Below are 18,759 nucleotides of genomic sequence, written 5' to 3' on the forward strand. Positions count from 1 at the left end.
ATTTTTTGGCACCCTCTGGATATCTGCTTTTATTTCTTCGTCCCCTGCTTTTTCTTTTTATTAAATTTATTGGGGTACATTGGTTATTAAAATTACATGTGTTTCAAGTGTACATCTCTGTAATACATCATCTATATATTGCACTGTGTGTTCACCACCCAGAGTCAGTTCTTCCATCACAACACTTGCTTTTTGATCTGTTTCCCTGTCACTTTGCTTAGGCACTTAATGCTAATCCAGAGGCTTTTTCTGCCTTTATCATCTGTTCTCTGTAATATTGACCCTGTCAACCTACCCCTTCTTTTATTTTCTTTGGCATTTAACTGTCTTCACTCATTCTTTCCACTCTCTAAACTATACCTTCTCTGTGTTCTTCACTCCCTGTTTTCCTCCGAGCTGAGTCTTTGATCCTAGGTGCTTTCTTCCACTTATTCTCTGCTGTTCTGGTAGTTTCCCATTCTGGTTGCACTCCCCAACAGTCTAGTCCTTGTACTTGAGCTTCTGAATTGCTCTCCAGCATAGCAATTCCTAGGGGTTGCAAAGTGCTTTGACTCTCAGTAGCTATTTAATCTTACAGACAATAGATGTCAACCCCCCACTTATATTTTAAATTTTAATTCATTTATCTTAATGCCAATACATTTATCAAAATTCAAAAGCCACAAAAGGATATATAGTAAAATATTTCTCACTCACTGTTTGTTTATCATTCACTCAGCTCCTTTGCCCAGTGGCAATCAATGTATGATTTCTTATATATTTTTCCAGAGATGTTTTATATGAAAACGACAGTTCAGTATAAATCTTGACCCCCATTTTACAGACAAAGAAGTTGAGACTCAAAAGATTTCAGTAATTGGCTCAGATCACAGCCATGGTAAGTGGCAGAGCCAGAATTCTAATGCGAGTCTTCCAATTAAAAATCTGCTACATCTCAGATTCCCAATGCCTGATAGACATTTCTTCTTAGACTTAATATCTTCCTATTTCCTGTCCTTCCCCTGAAATTAGCAAATCCCCATCTCAATCTTTGTAAATGGAATCAACATCCTCTGGTCACTGCTCTGAAATTTTGTAATAATCATTGAATCCTTCTCGTTCATTCCCTCACATGTAATCTCTTTCAAAATGTCGCTCATATTCATCCTCTGCTTTCCATTCCTACCACCAAGTCATGCTCAGGCCATCATCACCTCCTGCCTGGATTACTGCCATAAGCTATAGGCTGGTCCCTAACTCTCAACTCTGTTAACTTGTTCTATTTTTTACCATTTGCCAGAATAAAATACCCTGACACTTCAGGTGACATTATTCCTCTCCAGCGGCTTCCTTTTTTCTTTTCTCATCAAGTTTAAATTTCTGCCTATCTTTCAAGACCCTCTTTAATCTAGCCTAATCTTTCCTATTCAATGTTTCTCTCTCATCCTTCATTCCTTTTGGATGTATCTCCTCTCAGGCCACAAATAAATTCTCCATATTCTGGCCTAATTGCCACAGTTCTTGTTTGCATCAACTAGACTGTGTTTCCTTCCATTACCAGATACCCACTCTATTTTTCAGGTCCATTTCCATTCCTTCCATGATAATTTTTGCTGCCGCTTCTATTTTTGTTATTAACTACGTTTTTCTTTCACTTGAAAAAGTACACATGCATATGATGAAAAATTCACAGAGTTCAAAGGTATACAATAGGTGAAAACTTCTTCCCTCAGGTCTTCTCTGCAGGAGTGACAACTGTTATTAGTTTCTTATGTGTCCTTCCTGAAGTTTTCATCCATATGCAAGCGTGTGTGTGTCCCATCTTTACAAAGGAAAATACACTATGTGCATGTTCTGAACTTTTATCTCTTAACACTGCATCTTGGGGGAACTTCTCATATACATGGGTAGTTCTATTGCATTCTTTTACCAGCTGTGTGGTACTCCCTTTAAATTCCCAATCCCCAGGTGATGGGATATTAGTTTCCAGTACTTTCACTGTTATTGTTTACGTTGTGACATTGATTAGTTTTGTTTTTTTAAATCATCTTCGTGAACATAAATTTCTGAAAGAGAAATTTTGTGGTCTAATGATACGTGTATTTAAATTTTTGAGATTTAATGCCAGTTACAATGAAATCTACACCATTTTACCCTCAATCAACAGTGTGTGAGAGTGCCTGCCTTGTTTCCCCAGTTTTAAGTGCTATGTATCATTAAACTTTAATCTTGGACAAACCGACTGGTGAAAAGCAACTCCTAATTTAAATTTTTCAAATTATGAGTGAGATTGTTTGCCTATTTATTACTAAGAACTTTTTATATGTTAAGGTCATTGGGCCTTCATTAATCTTACATGATATAAATATTTTTCCAGTTTTATTTATTATCTTTTTACTTTTTCCATGTTAACTCTTCGTACTTTTTATACTTTTTGTTGTTGTTGTTGTTGTTTTTCTTGGAGGGGGCCACAAAAAAGAAACAAGGATCTAGTTTTATTTACGGAGGTGATTGGGCATTTCTCCTTGAAATGTTAATTAAATAGTCCCTTTGATTTGAAATGTCTTTATTATATATTAAATTTTAGTGTGTATTTGAATCTATTTATGGGAGCAGTTCTCTTTCATTGATTTCTGCGTTCGGGAGTTCGAAAAAACTTTTTACTTTTTAAATTTTTGTGGGTTCATTATATATTTTAATATTTAGCAGGGTTGTTTTTGGCCCTCATTATACTTTGTCACAATTTTTCTGGATACTTTCTGATTTTTATTTTTCTATATGACCTTTGGAAACATTACCCTCCTCTCTCCAGATTTTGTCATTGTTTTTATTTGGGTCATATTACATTTATTGTTTAACCTTTCTGAAATTGTATTTTTTCATTTTCTCCCTAGTCTTTAAGTTTTGCTCATTTTCTGAATTTTTGTGGGAGAACGGAAATTAGTTTAATTGAACAGGGCAGTTATTTGACCGTTTATATTACATGCATTCATGTCAGAGTCCTAAGAGTAAATATATAGGATGAGGCAAGAATGAGAAGCACTGTACCATGAGCATATATTCATAGCTCACTGCATCAAAAGAAAAACTAACACCTTGTTTTTGGTAATACTTCAGACCACCTTAGGAGTGGAGGAAATGACCTGAAATGGGAGGAGATTAGGGCCTCACTTACTTACAAAGTAGATAGAATGTCACACTCTGTAATATTTTTTAAAAATACACATATATGAATTACTATTCATATCTCTCAGGTAAGCAGAAAATACAGTAGAAGTTCTGCTTGTGCGAACTAAATAGTACGTAATTCATAGTGGTCTTAATCAGAAGTCATTCACGATGACTACTTCACAGTAGTCTTTATCTTTTAGAACAGGTGTAGATTTACAGAAAAATGGAAAAGCTAGAGGATTCCTGCACACCCCACACCCAGTTCCCCCTGTGACTGATACTTTACATTAGTATGGTACTTCTGTTACAATTAATGAACCAGTTTCGGTACATTATTGTTACTAACTGAGGGTCATACTTTTGTCACGTCTCTTTAGTTTTTACCTAGTGTCCTTTTTCTGTCCCAGGATCCTGTCTGGGATCCTGCATTATATTTAGTAACGCGCCTCCTTACGTTCCTCTTGACCTAAGAGTTTTTTATCACGGAAAAAAGACAATACAGAAGTTTTCTGAAAGCTAGAAAATTTTAAATGAGTAGATGTCCTGAAGTCTATTGATGTTTTAACGTTTGTGTTCCTTCTCTGCATGTTAGGCACTCTGTGAGTGTGCCCTCCAGACCCCCTACGACAGCTTAAAGCTAGGGATGCTGTCTGTGCTTTCCACACTCTCAGGGACCATCGCCATCAAACATTACTTCAGCATAGCTTCAGGTAAGAGGAGAGGAGGTGGTACATGGATGAGGTGCTAATCCTTTTATTCGTGTGGATGTTTCAGGTTGTTTATAAAGCTTTAGAAGCTGGAAAGGTTTCAGTCTCATACTCTGTTAAATGCTAGTGATTTATTTGAAAATTATTCCTTAGCTAACCTACGGTAATAAAATCTTGCATCCTTGATCTTAACTCAAGGATATTGTTTTTTGAGATTTGCCCTTTCTTGAATTATATGTGGGTGAAACAATATTTTTGAGGATGCTTAAAATAGCTGGTTTGCTTTTGTACGTCTGTGACTCAAAGTGCCCTTTGAATTTAAGTACATTTCAAAGGCCAAGTGATGGTGAATTTTAAAAGCAAATGTCGTATGCTACCTTTTAGGTGTATGTGATCACTCTGGAAAATGATTAAAATAAAACTACCTCCATTCAGTAATGCTTTCCTGGTTGCCTAAGATGATTTAACTCCAAAATGTCTTTATTAATACCCAGTGAGAGCTTGCTTACCTAACATGCTTAAGGCTGACGTTTTTTGTTTTGTTTTTATGCAACTTTTGTGGAGTCTCTATTACTTCCTTTTGTAGTCAGTTAATTTGAATTGAATTAATTAAAGAACTGTAATATACATTGGTCCTTTTTATGGTTTTACAGCAGATGAACTTACTGGGTAAAGGGAATTCCTTGACATAAAAGTCTTAATAGGAAGCTGAAAAGACCTGATCTTCTATTGTAAGCATCCCTACTGCCTAAGGTGCACACATGTGGCCTGAATTTACCTAATCACTTTGATACCACAGGCTGAATTGGGAGCCAGTAACAAGAAGCAGTGATTTGGGAGATTCTATTCTGGTGGTACAGCAATGACCGCAGCATCATCCAGTTTCCAGGGCACCCTCTAGTGTTGGGTGTTGGCTATGTCTTGTACCTTTGGCAGCAGTGCAAGTTACGACATCAGGATGTCAGTAACATTGGCAGAATGTCTTCACTGGGCTAATTCCATGCATGGTTTGGGCTGTGATCTTGGTTGGTTGGTTTCTAGCCTCACCTTTTCTTTGAGCTTATTTTTCCAGCCTTTCTAGTAATCCTGTGAGGTAGGCTGTATCAGTTGTGGATTGTTACATAATAGATCACCTCAAAACTTAGTGGCTTAAAACCATGACCATTTTATTTGCTCTGATTACACAAATCAGCAATTTTGACTGGCCTCAGCTGGGCTTTGATTTCTTCTGTAAAAGTACGGTATTGAATCAGATGATGCCCAAATCCTTTCCAGCTCTAAAATCATGCATTTCAATGTAAACCTTTTGAGATACAACAATTGCCAGCAATTGAGGTAGGAAAAGCAAACCTAAAATTTTTGTTTCTCTCTTCATTCCTTTCCTGAAGGTAAGGTTTTATCTGCCAAGAAGCCTTTAATGAACTCCATTTGAACTCCTAAGATACAATCTGTAGTTGTTTTGGCTTGTGCACTTGTTGCTTAGTCAGTTTTTATTAATATTTTCATGAGAATGTCTCATATTGATTTTAGATCCTAATCATTACAAAACTATTACCACATACCTATTCTAAGTACCTTGACAGGAGAAAGAGAAATGGTAATGTATGTTGATGATGGATGATGTAGAGGTAAAAAATTTTGTGAAAGTTTATTCATAGAGGTTTTCTCGTGAAAAGGAGAAAAATGAGCCTATAAGCTGACATGCTTTTGATTTATAAGGTCGGACAGTTAGGTTCATGAACTCATCCTAGAAAAGGTGCTACATACGTCATTGCTGGATATCACTATGGTGACCTTCAAAGTACTCCCCTTGGGAAGCTATGCACTGATACCAGTGCCTAGTCCACCCTTCAAAGCAATTTTGGAACTCTTTCTGGAATGGCCATCAGAGCTGTTGTCCTGTTATCCTTGATGTCCTGAATGTCATCCATATGTCTTCCTTTCAATATTTCCTTTATCTTCAGGTAAAGAAAGAAGTCATTGGGGGCCAGAGCAGTTGAGTAGGGAGGGTGTTCCAATACAGTTATTTGTTTCCTGGCTAAAAACTCCTTCACAGACAGTGCTGTGTGAGCTGGTGCATTGTTGTGATACAAGAGCCATGAATTTTTGGTGAAAAGTTCAGGTTGTCTAACTTCTTCACGCAACCTTTTCAGCCCTTCCAAATAGTAAACTTGGTTATCTGTTTGTCCAGTTGGTACAAATTCATAATGAATAATCCCTGTAGTATCAAAGAAGGTTAGCAGCATTGTTGCAACAAGTTTGCGAACTTAATTGTCAGACCTTGTATATAAATGGGTTATAACTTGTACTACTTTTCTCTGCTTGTTTAGGAAATGTGGGTTCTTCCCCCAGATCCTCTGATTTAGTCAAATTAGCCCAGGAGTGCTGTTACCATAATAACCGGGGCATTGCAGCTCATGGAGTCAGAGTCCTAACTAATATAACCGTCTCTTGTCAAGAAAAAGGTAAGTTTGATCAGGACTGATACTGGATATAAACTTTTGGATTAGAGTTTAGAGCTTGGACCGATTTCTATGTGGGTTTGTTTTTTTAATTCCTTACTTTTAGCCAGTGTACTTTGATGTACTGGTTGCCTCCTTCTGAAGGGTTCTTAGAGCAAGTTTTCTCAAGAGTACTTCATCCTGTGAAAAAACTTTAAAAATGTGAGGCCCTTGAGATTGGGATCGTGGAATTGAAAGGTTTTATGGAGCATTGCACGTTTCCTCCCACCGTTTACCTTGGCATATATGGTGCTGTGGATGGCAACTGCTTCTGATTCTACCCTTGGGATAAGGCAGTTGTGTTCACTTGTACAAAAACCTAGAAAATTTAGGAAGAAGTGTCATAAGTTATCAAGGGGCTTAAGTAGCAAATAGTTTCACCTAGGGGCAAGTGAATTAACAGCAATGTGAACTTAATTTTCATCAAATTTTCCTCTCTGGTATCTAGAGCATTAAATTGATCTGCATAATTAAGAAGGGTGTGCCTAGAAAATAATGCATGTACCATTTTATTGTATTCCTAACATCTTTTGACCTAAAGGCTTGGAGAAGTTCAGGCTGGTGATCAAAAGCAGGAAATGCATTTTGGATGTTCCATCTGTTTCAGTGCCTATTTTGATCTTTATTAAGGATCATAAGCTTAGCAGTCTCTCTTATTCCCACTAGCCTTCAGCACTGCTCGTTCTTGGTACCTATTTTTTTCTAGGACCTGACCTTCACTAGCCTTTACACTGTTTGCCAAGCTCTTATTCTAACTCAGGAGGAATTTATTTAAATTGTATGTTGATTCTTATTTAAGTAATTAAACCTGTTTTATTTTTGGAATTGTAATGAGTATTTTCTGTCATTTAACAGAAAACTGCTATATGTTCTCAACGCTGACCTATGTTAACCTAAATATGGTTAACTAATGTATTCAGAACTTTCTAGAACCTCTTAAGAAATTTTAGTCCTAAGGTAGTGAAAAGATGCTGAAATACTGCTATTACATGAGACATCTAAGGGATTTGTTCTTTATGGTTCGACTTAAAAGATTAATATGGTTATGTGCGGTCCTCGTTACTTCCTAAAAGTGGTGCAGCTTTCATTAGAATCTGAAAATTGTAGCATCCAAGGTGAAAATGGACCTTCATAATTTATATCTGATTAAAAAGATTAATACATACTACATAGTTTGCTGTTCCTAGTATTTTCCTCAGCTAAGCTGGTGACAGAATTTGGTTATGCTTTATTTAAACCTTTGTGGTTTTAGCTCTTGATTTAATGTGTATAGTTTTATAGTCTTCAATAAAGTGATAAAAATACAGAAGTCTAAAGATTAGCCTTTACATTTGAAGAGTAATGCCAGAGGTACTTTTTCAGGAAGGTTAGCTTTACTTATTGAAGTGTTTCCTGTATCTTAGACTCCTTAATGGTTTCTTCGTGTGTGTGTATGTGTGTGTGTGTGTGTCTGTGTGTGTGTGTTTAATCTTCTCTACCTGACCACTATAAAACTTAATGTCTTTTCTCTAGACCTTTTGGCACTGGAACAAGATGCTGTTTTTGGCCTGGAATCCCTTCTGGTCCTTTGTAGTCAAGATGATAGTCCAGGTGCTCAAGCCACTTTAAAGGTGAAAACACCGATTCTTTTAATATAATGCCTGTTTTCATTACATAAACTAGGAATTGGCAGTCTCTCTGTAAAGGGTCAGATACTAAATATTTTAAGTTTTCCATGGTATACACTCTTTGTCCCAACTACTCAGTTCTGCCTTTGGAGGATAAAAGAGCTATGGACGATATGTAAAGGGGGAGGGGGAATGTGTTCCACTAAAACTTTATTTACAAAATCAGATGGGATTTGGCCCAAGGGCAATAGTTTATCAACTCCTGGCTTAAACAAACATTTGCCCTTGGTCTTCACTTTGAAAACTAGCATTTTGACCATTGGTGTTCCAAAAGATAGAGAAAATAAAAAGCTGAGGCTTGGCCTATTTTGCCATCAGTTGAGAGTCTTAAGTTTTAATTGGTACATATAATGGTCCTAGACAATATAAAACAAAGTTAAATAGGCAGAGCTTCTGCACTCTTAAAAGTTTGAGATAGCACTAATAAGATCACAGAAACTGACGAAATACCTGCAGCCAAACTCTGTACAGGTGTGCATTAATTTCCCAAGTATAGAAGCCCTAGTGTTTAAGCCAAGTAAAGAATTGTAAAAAGTTGCACGTTTACTTCATTATAGAAATTCTTAGAGATATTTAAGATTTTTTAAATGTGAGATGAGACTGTTCTTATTGGAGTGAAGCATCAAATATAATTTGTGATGGCACAAAATTAATAATTATGAATGGCAGGATTAATAGAAGTAAAAGGCTATTAGATAGACATTGCAGAATGTAAGAACTATAGCTTGTCTAAGGCACGGCTTGGGGAATATAGCATGTTCAGAAAAGGTCTGGTGTTGTCATAGTGATAAACAAGAAAGATATTAGCACCATTATACAAAAGCTGTTAATGATAGGTGGTGAAGGAAGTAGGCAACGTGTGTTCGGCAAGTGCTTGAACCCCAGAATCCCTTTGGAACCACAATGCATGTATTTAAAATAAAACTTTTTCAAAAAGAAAGAAAGGAAACCAAATTATTTTCCCTCCAATTGTGGGTGTCAATAAAACACTGGACTCCACAGTGGGAAATACATAGGTGATCAACAAAGGTCCCCATGATAGAGTTCCCCATCTGAGGATACTCATGTCGTGTATAAGGGCCTAGGATACCAAGCAGAAACGCAGTAAGATCTCTGGTATTACAAACGAAGGTACAATTCTAGTAAGAGGACAGAGTTGCGAGTGATTAGTTTCAAGTTGAAGGATATTAGGGAAGACATGAAAAAGGAGATGTCATATGTAAGCTGAGCCCTGAAAGATGGGGTAGCATTTCAGTTTTGAGGAAAGATCATTTGAACATGAGGGACCTTGTTATAGAGAGCTTGAAAGCAAAAATGTACCTATTCTGTTGGATGAATGGTGAGTATCCCACTGTGGCTGGGTGACAAATCTGAGGTTGGAAAAGTAGTTTGCAGCCTGATTATGGAGGATCTCAAATACCGTGCTAAGGAACATTGGCTCGATTCTATAGGTAGTGAGTGAGAAGATACTAAAATGTTAAAGTCATGAACATGTTCTAGCCTTTGTTGTAATGTTTATTGTTATTTAATTGTGTTTGTTACATGCCAAACTTTGTTCAAGGCTTGTATATAGATTTTTTTTCAAACTTTACAATAAGTGAAATTTTTTTTCTCTTTGCAATGTAGTGAAATTTATGCTCCTCTTATACTCATGGGGAAATTAAGACTCAGAGAGAGAAAATAACTTATTCAAAGAAACTTAGCTAATAAAGGGCAAGCTGATCATCACCTCTGGGTCTGTGAGACTCTAAAGCTCATTATATCTTCTTAATACCACACTGAAAGCTACATGGTTTTAGTGAGGGATGAGTTAATGGACTCACCTTTTCAAGAGATTGGAATTAGATAGGGATTTATGTTGTGGTAGAGAATGGAAAGGAGCTTATTAAAGAGGTGGGTTTTACAGACTTGACAAAAGTTTCTTTGAAAAAAGAAAAAAATAACTAGATTTAGTGATCAGTTGCTGTGTAACAGTGAGAGGACTTCTGGGCGTCTGGTTTTGGTGGCTGGGATATTAGTGATGCCATTAACTGGCCTGAATGAAAGCTCTAAAGCCAACTGGTTTTTTTAGTTTCAGTTGAGAAATAAGAGAAAATTAGAAAACTCTTCCGCATTTCACCGTGCTTAAGAGTTACCGAGGGCGCCTTTCTTAAACTGCAACCTCTCCGTAACCCAAATATATGTGCACACAGTTAATCCATTACATTTGGGATGGTGGGGCCCAGGAATCTATATTTTTATTAGCATCCTGGGAGATGACAGCATAGGTAAGTTTACAAACCGCGTTTTAGAAGCAATTCTTAAAAAGTAATGCAAGTATGGTAATAGTGACATTCAGTTGGACATATATTTTGCCACTTTGGCATTGTCCCTTATGATTTTCACCTCATCTTTTTATTTTTTTATAGTCTTCGCTTGAAATGAGTGAGTAATGTGCAGTCCTGACTTGCTATTTAGTTTGAAACATGGTACACTTCGCAGATGCTAATACGGGATTTATTGTGTCATGTGTTTATTATGCAGAAAAATGTTACACCTTACAAAAAACTTTTCCTTGATTTTTCCCCAAAACGGACACGAAGTTCTTTTGTTTAAAGCTTCACTTACTCCCTTCACAGTGTAACTGGTCCATGTGCTTGTCATTGTGCAGATTGCTCTGAAGTGTATGGTGAAGCTGGCCAAGGGCAGACCCCATCTCAGCCAGTCAGTGGTCGAGACCCTGCTGACCCAGCTGCACAGTGCCCTGGACGCTGCCCGCATCCTCATGTGCCATTGCCTGGCTGCCATTGCCATGCAGCTACCGGTGCTGGGCGACGGGATGCTGGGGGACCTCATGGGGCTCTACAAGGTGATCGGACGATCAGCCACCGACAAGCAGCAGGAACTGCTGGTAAAGAGCTGTGGATGAATGGGGTTAGGTCGATTGAGAATTACAATACTTTAAGAATTTAACATTACTGTTGCACTTAAAAAGCAAAACAAGTAACAGGTTAAAGGAGTTAAGACCAAGGGAGTCCTGAAGTAAAAAAATGGAATTGGAACCATGAGCTTTTTATTTTACTATTTCCACTTTTGATTTAGAAAGCCCTGTTTAGTTCAGATCTAAAACTTCTTTCTTCCTCAGCCCTGTCAGGTCAGCTTAGTGTAGCCAAGGCCTTCAATCTGATGTTTTTGTTTCATTACAAAGAACAAAATGAAAATGGATTTTCTTCCTTTTTATACAAAACAGGTAACTAATGAACTAAACCTGTTGTGTACTTCCAGAAATATAAGTTGAAGGCCTAATGGTAATAGTGACCATAAATTAGCCCAGATTCCGCTTTCCAATCCAGGACCTCTTTAGTTGTTTAGGATCCAATTTAAGTTTCATTATGGTCTTGGGATTGAGAAAGGTGCAGACTTAGAAAGAAGCAAGTCATGGGAGCATTATAATAATGTTTATTTGAAAGTTCTCCAAGGCTGAGAGTAGGCTACCTTCTAAATATGCACAAATTAGATGTAAGCCTTAAGTTGGCCACTCCATGTTGTTTCTGGTCATCTGAATTTAGGGCTTGGGAAAAAGCTTAATAAAATTACTTACTCAAGCCTGTTTTATATTTAATCCTCCAGGGGGCATTGTGTAAAAGATAGCTCCGTCTCATCATTTGCTATCAGAAAAGGGGTTACCTGGTACCCAAGTGGCAGTGGTCATGGGACTGACATCACGTAGTTATCACAACATGTATGGACCTTTGTATATATTAGCTTTGGGACACAAAGAAGCCGTTAGCCAAGTTTATTTTTTATTGAAGCAGCATTTTCAAATAACGTTCTTTGTCCCTTTTTTTTGTTGATACCATTTTAAGGCGATTTTAAAGTAGGAAACATAATATTCAAAAGGTATAAAGAATAATACAATGAAAACTCTCACGTCCATCACCTAGCTTAAGAAAAAAAATACTACCAATACGCTTGAATAGTAGTACCTCCCTGTATACCTCCCTTCTCCCAGAGATAACCACTATCCTGAATTTGGTGTTTATCATTCCCGTGCATGTTATACATTTACTACCTTAGTGTATGTCCAGCGTAATATGCAGTATGTTTTGCATATTTTTAACTTTATATAAATGCTATCATACTACATGTAATTTTTTCTCATTTTGCCTATTTTTGACTATTTTGTGTGAATCATCTATACTGATAAGTGTATTTCTAGTTTATCCATTTCACAGCTATATAGTATTTCATTGGGTGGTTTTATCATAATTTATCCGTATTTATGAACATCGTTTCTAATTATTTGCTATTATAAACAATGCTCTGAGCAGTGGAATAAATTGCTTAATAACTCAAAGTGAAAAATTAAACGTCAAAGAAAACAAATTTTGTTCTTTTTTGATGGGCCCTCCTTAAGTAGTTTTTCTCCCTTTTGAGTAAAGTTATGGTGTTGACTAGAATTACATGATTTTTTTTTATTGTCTTCTTGCTCAATTTAGGTGAGTTTGGCCACTGTGATTTTTGTCGCCAGTCAGAAAGCATTATCTGCTGAAGTAAAGACAATAATTAAGCAGCAGCTTGAAAGTGTCTCCAACGGATGGACTGTATACCGCATTGCCAGGCAGGCATCTAGAATGGTATGTGTGGTCTTTCTATGTGAACTGGGTTGGTGAAAGTGACAGGTTACAACCCTTAGGTTGTGTGGTTGTTACTCCTAGTCAAAACTGAACATAAAGGTGGAAGTACTCCTTAGTTGCAGGATTGAATGATGATGAAAGAAAGGGCCTAATTTTTAACTTTTCTCACATAAGAATGGCATGTATGTTGGTACGGGGAAGTCGCACAGGAATTCCAGAAGTCTGAGCTCTTTCTGGCAAATAGGTTGTTAGCACCACTTTCATTTTGCCCTGTACTCATAACCATTGCTGCCTCCCACCCATTGTTTCTGTCTTCCTTCATCAATACACCATCTTTATTCCTTTTCTCTCTCTAATCTTATCATTCTTATGTGGAAACGGGAAAGTTTAGTATTTTGTTCCCTTCTCAGCCATACGGACAGCCTAACAATTTTCATTAATTTTGTTTGAGAGGAAATACAGAGCTTATATAGTATAGAAATTCTTCAGGGAGCAAAACTGGAAAACCATCATTCTGGGTGATTAAAGTACATGTTCTCTTTTAACTGTTTCTCAAATGGGAGGAAGAGCACTGTTGACAGGACAATTCTTTATTATACCCAGCTGTCCCAAGCATCCAAACACTGCAAGACATTGAGCATCCCTGTCCCCAGGGGTTAAATGGCATTCGCAGTCCCCCCAACAATTCCCCTCCCCCCCCCCAGTTATTTCCAGAAGGAGGCATAGCACTCCTACTAATAGTCGCTTAATGGAACGTCCTGGCATACCCCCTACTCCACTAAACAGCTCATACACAATGACAGTAAGTATTTATACTTGCTGTATTTTGAGCTAAAACTCTAGACTCAGGTTTATAATTAATTCCATTCCTTTTCTCTTTGGAACTGTTTTAGTAAAGAACTGCAGGCATTAGGTTATATAAAAGCAACTCAGCCTATTTTTTCTGAGGAAATACTTAGACTGAGTCTCAAAAAATTATATAATATGAGGAATGATGGTTAAAGCTTATCCAAGATTTGGATTTGTCTTTCAGCTGCTACGTCAACTAATTTAAGTGTAAGAACCTCATCATGCGCCATCCTTTTTTTTTTTTAGGGTAATCATGACATGGCCAGAGAGCTTTATCAGAGTTTGCTGACTCAGGTTGCGTCAGAACATTTCTACTTCTGGCTGAATAGTTTGAAGGAGTTCTCACATGCAGAGCAGTGTCTCACCGAGTTGCAAGAGGAGAATTATAGTTCAGCACTTTCTTGCATTGCTGAGTGTTTAAAATTCTACCACAAAGGAATTGCATCCTTAACAGTAAGTCCTCTTGATTCTCCTTTGGTGATGATGGCTTGTGTGAGAATGGTTTCCCTTCTCTTTTTATTAGCCTGTGTTAATGCGCTTGAAAAATCTACTCGTAAGGATCTGGCAATATTAAAGTCATAAATAGGACATCCCTAACCCCTCCCCCACTTTTTTAACATTCATAGATTGATGAAAGTTTATCATTTTGTTTTTGTCGAGTACCAGGAACCACATAGGAGAGGATTGTTGAATCCGTGCAGAAAGGATACATGGAGATAGGAATCTTCCTTTCCTGAATCCTTTTAGTAAGATCCCAGCTTGAGTCACTACACCATCAAACATAAATCCCCCACCCATCTCATACCTGGTAGCTACTCACTAAGAAACTAGAGTTTCTTGCTTTGGGGATAAAGAAGAAATTATCAGGGATGCTAGTGTCCTAGTTGTTACCCCTCCGTGATAGCCTCCTATTCCAAATTAACAGCCAACTGAACTTGCCATTTTCTCTGCCAGGAAAGTATGTTTCTTTAAAATCAGTTGTATTCCTAAGTAAAAACTTATTCCCTAAAATGAGCATTTTTGATATGAATGCAAGGATTTTTCCCCCTTAAGAGTAGAGTTTATATAATCAGTAGTAAGCATTTTTATTGTCACACAACTTTGAAAATTGTGCATATTTAGATGGTACCATAAAACTTTTGGTACCTGTTTATACACATTTATTACATAATCTAAAATATTTTTAATGGTGGGCCATCCCAAAAGAAATGCTTCAAAGTAGAACAAAGAATAAACAGATGTCACAAAAGAGACGGAATATTCAGACTATGGTGAGTACGTATCTTTCAGATTATGATTTTTTTTGGCTAGGATTGATTGCTGTTTTAAAATGAATATAGGAATGGCTCCATTTTAAAGGGTAGCTTTGACTACTACGATTCTTTCCTCTTCATTGTTCTAGGGAAAGATTGTTGTTGCTTATATCAGGCTAATAAATGACTCCTAAAATCAAGTTGTAGTTATTGGTTCTGATCAGTAGAATTATTTCATTTTCTAGTTTATGTAGAGCAGAAAATTGTTCATCATTCGGTATAGTACATGCTAAAAACTGAAACAAACAGGCTTTGTGAGGCAGACAGAATTAATATTATGAAAAACCCTGTTGAATACTTAATGGTCTTCTAATGATTTGTGTGGTATGTGATTTAATGAGGCTTGGTAGTAATTAAGGACTGAATTCTGACAGACAAGAGGCCCTCCTCTTAGTCTCCACTCTGATCTGACACATTGTGACCTAAGGCAGGTGATGGGGCCTCAAACCATCTTTTGAAATGGAATTCTTTTATTTAACAGACTGTAATGTAAGCACTTGCTACGGGCCAGATAGTGCTTGTGGATAAAAAAAATTGGGAAATGGTTATCCATTTCAGAATACACTAGGGAGGAAGGCAGCCTGATCCTTATGGTCATTGGGAACTTCCAGCATTTCTGATTGTACTATCAGGGTGTTTTTTTTTAAGATTTTAATCTGTTCATTTGGCACTTGCCAAATTTGATGATAGCTTTCTGTCTTTTTAACTGAGAGGATATGAGCATGAAAACATGAATGCTCTAACCTGAGATTGTACAGCTATGAGGATGATGCTTTTTACCTGCTTCAACCAAACTAAACAGGAGTTGAAAATTCTGTGCTTATGGGGACCATGTAGCAATGTTGGGTGTCTAATTTCCCAGCACAGTGATTAATAATAGTCATCTTGCTTCTTAGGAATAAAAATTGTAAAAAGTGTTTGTATTCGTTTCCTGTGCTTTGTAACAAATTACCACAAATTTAGTGTCCATGAGTCAGAAGTTCAGGCATGGCTTAGCTGGGTCCTCTGCTCCTGTTGTTACAAGGCTGCAATCAAAGTGTCAGCCAGGGCCAGTCTTGTGAGACTCAAGGAGGCCCATGGTCCTCTTCTAAACTCATGTGGTTGTTGGTAGAATTCATTTCCTCACAGCTACAGAACTTGTAGAAGCTTCAAGGCCAGCAGGAGACTCTCTCACCTTCAAGACCCTCTTTGAATGGGCTCACTAGGAGAAATCCACCCAGAATAATCTCCCTTTTGATTAATATGAAGTCACTTCATTGGGAACCTAAATTACATCCTCAAAATCTATCACTGTTGCCATATTCCATTAGTTACAAGCAAGTTACAGGTTCTGCCCACACTTAGGGAGGGGATTACACAAGATGTGGATGCCAGGGGTTGTGCCTACAAGGGTGATTTTTAATTTATTTTTTATTTTTGTTTTTATTAAATACTGAACAGGTATAATATCTACATATATATATTACGTAGGGTGTATTTAAAAATACAACAAATGTCCAAGTACACCGAGCACACAGTTTAGGAAATAGCACATTGCCATTGCCTTTAAAATTTATTCGGGTACTATACCATCTCACCTCTGTTTGTCTTAAATATATTTTTTTTTCCCCCAGGCTGCCAGTACACCACTGAATCCTCTGAGTTTTCAGTGTGAATTTGTAAAACTCAGGATTGATCTTCTACAAGCCTTCTCTCAGCTTATCTGTACCTGTAATAGCCTGAAGACAAGCCCTCCACCTGCAATCGCCACAACAATTGCCATGACCTTAGGGAATGACCTTCAGAGGTGTGGTCGCATCTCCAATCAGGCATGTCCTCACTTTATTTTCAATGCAGTTTTTATGTACACCTACAGAGGTTTTTGAGGTTACTTGTGAGATGAACAGTTCTGAAATTTTAAAATCAGTGGTTTGACTCAGACATAAAATATCAAATGCTTATTAACTCATCTGTCTTGCCAAAAATAGACTGGCTGATGTCTTATTGGAATGACAAAGTGATTGAAACTTTCTCACGAGATGCTACATATTTATACCAGGGATGCCGAAAAAGTATATACACATTTTAAGAGATGTTATCTATGCTCAAGCAGTAGTTTGCTGTAATCAGAAGTGTCTGTGGGACGGCCGGATTGCTCAGTTGGTTAGAGCGTGAGCTCTTAACAATGTTGCCGGTTCAATTCCCACATGGGATGGTGGGCTGCACCCCCTGCAACTAAAAACTGAAAACGGTGACTGGACTTGGAATTGAGCTGCGCTCTCCACATCTAGATTAAAGGACAATGACTTGGAGCTGATGGGCCCTGAAGAAATACACTGTTCCCCAATATTCCCCAATAAAATGAAAAAAGAAAAAGAAGAAGAAGTGGTGTCTGGACGCTGATGGCAATCACTTTGAGCACCTCTTGTAATTGCAGAATTCAAACGTGACTTGTATTCTTTTGTTGTCCATATATATTGAGTATTACAATTAATAGTTTTTTTTTCTTAAAATGTATATACATTTTTTTGGCACCCTCTGTATAAAGAGAAAGGACATTTTAAAGAAACTTTGGGATGTTTATAACTATAGTAATTATTTTAGTGGAACTTGAAGCTGAAAAAATAACAACATTTTTTGTTTCTGTACATATATCAGTTACCATAATCTTTGCACACTTGTAGTTTTATTTGCCTTCTGTTAATTTTATTTAACAAGGTTTATAAAAATTAATGGAACGAAAAAGAGGTGAAGTATTTTTTGGATTTTTTTAAATTATTTGATTTACATGCAATAATGATAGCATGTTTGTTTATCATAATTAATATTTTTCCTTCTTTACAGATGAAACAGTCCATGGAAGAATTCCGAAGCCTTGCTTCCCGCTATGGGGATCTTTATCAAGCATCTTTTGACGCTGATTCGGCAACTTTGAGGAATGTAGAACTGTATCCTAAACTTGCCCTGATATTTCTTGCTCTTTCAAAGTATTCTTTTAAGCGTAAATACTTCGGATATGCTTAACTAAAAAAATATATATCAGATAATATTTCTTGCTCTTTCAAAGTATTCTTTTAAATACTTCAGATATGCTTAACTAAAAAATATATATATCAGATAAGCCTATAGATGTATAATTAATAATATCTCTTTTGAAATTTACATGAGGAGTATAATTTTACTTTTTAACTTCAACCAGGCTTTTTTTTTTAAATGGTGACTCATGGTGGTCTTTATCCACCTCTATGAAGAACACCCAAAACCTAAATCCCACCGGTGTTGCATACTTTGTGCACACTTGAGCTACAACAGACAACACAAAACTTTTTCCCACCAGAGAACCGTTTTCTGTCTTTCCTCACCTTTCTTCACAGCTAACAACCGTACAGTAGTTCCCATCACCTTTATTAGTGATCTGTTCAGTAGTTTCGGTCATCAGTTGTTCCCTCAGCCCTCTTCATATTTTCCTAAGTTCTCCATATTTTCTTATTAGCAGCCTGAAAGGAAGGAAGACAGTAATTGTTTTCACTTTGTGGGACCTGTAAATCAGTAGTTCTTGGCATTTTGGTGTGCTGATTGAAAACCTAAGGAATGCTATGGACCCTCCCCCTTAAAAACGGTGTTATGTACATACCCCTCCAAATCTGCATACAGTTTCAGACGGGTCAACAGACCCCTTGAGCCCCAGCCTAGGATCCACTCTGTAGACTGTTGTTAGCTTTTACCAGTGAAACTCCTATGTCTAAGATTAAAACCAGTTTCTGTGATTGAATCACAGAGCCCGTTGCTCGGTTCCCCCTTCCCATATCAGGGCCTCTGAAGTACCCCTCTTGGGACGAATTTGAGAATCACTATTTCAGACAACATAAAGCCCTTAAAAGGAAAAAATAGAGCCCCACACTATTTGAGTCAATAACGTATGGTTACCTTCACTAAAAATATGATCCTCACCTTGACTTATTTAATATTCAGGTAAT

At 37.2% G+C, this 18,759-nt stretch overlaps 1 protein-coding gene across 2 annotated transcripts in view; it reads left to right on the forward strand.

Annotated features, from left to right (window-relative positions):
* Nucleotides 1–18,759, forward strand: part of INTS7 (integrator complex subunit 7) — a 56,307-nt gene that overhangs the window by 25,078 nt on the left and 12,470 nt on the right. For both annotated transcript variants that reach the window (XM_033093165.1, XM_033093166.1), the window contains 8 exons: nucleotides 3,743–3,860; nucleotides 6,188–6,322; nucleotides 7,871–7,968; nucleotides 10,676–10,915; nucleotides 12,504–12,641; nucleotides 13,737–13,943; nucleotides 16,417–16,611; nucleotides 17,627–17,730. In XM_033093165.1, the coding sequence (XP_032949056.1) occupies nucleotides 3,743–3,860; nucleotides 6,188–6,322; nucleotides 7,871–7,968; nucleotides 10,676–10,915; nucleotides 12,504–12,641; nucleotides 13,737–13,943; nucleotides 16,417–16,611; nucleotides 17,627–17,730 (1,235 nt within the window). The remainder of the gene's footprint in view (nucleotides 1–3,742; nucleotides 3,861–6,187; nucleotides 6,323–7,870; nucleotides 7,969–10,675; nucleotides 10,916–12,503; nucleotides 12,642–13,736; nucleotides 13,944–16,416; nucleotides 16,612–17,626; nucleotides 17,731–18,759) is intronic.

The sequence above is a fragment of the Rhinolophus ferrumequinum genome, chromosome 22 (assembly GCF_004115265.2).
Source record: "Rhinolophus ferrumequinum isolate MPI-CBG mRhiFer1 chromosome 22, mRhiFer1_v1.p, whole genome shotgun sequence".
NCBI classification, from domain to species: domain Eukaryota; kingdom Metazoa; phylum Chordata; class Mammalia; order Chiroptera; family Rhinolophidae; genus Rhinolophus; species Rhinolophus ferrumequinum.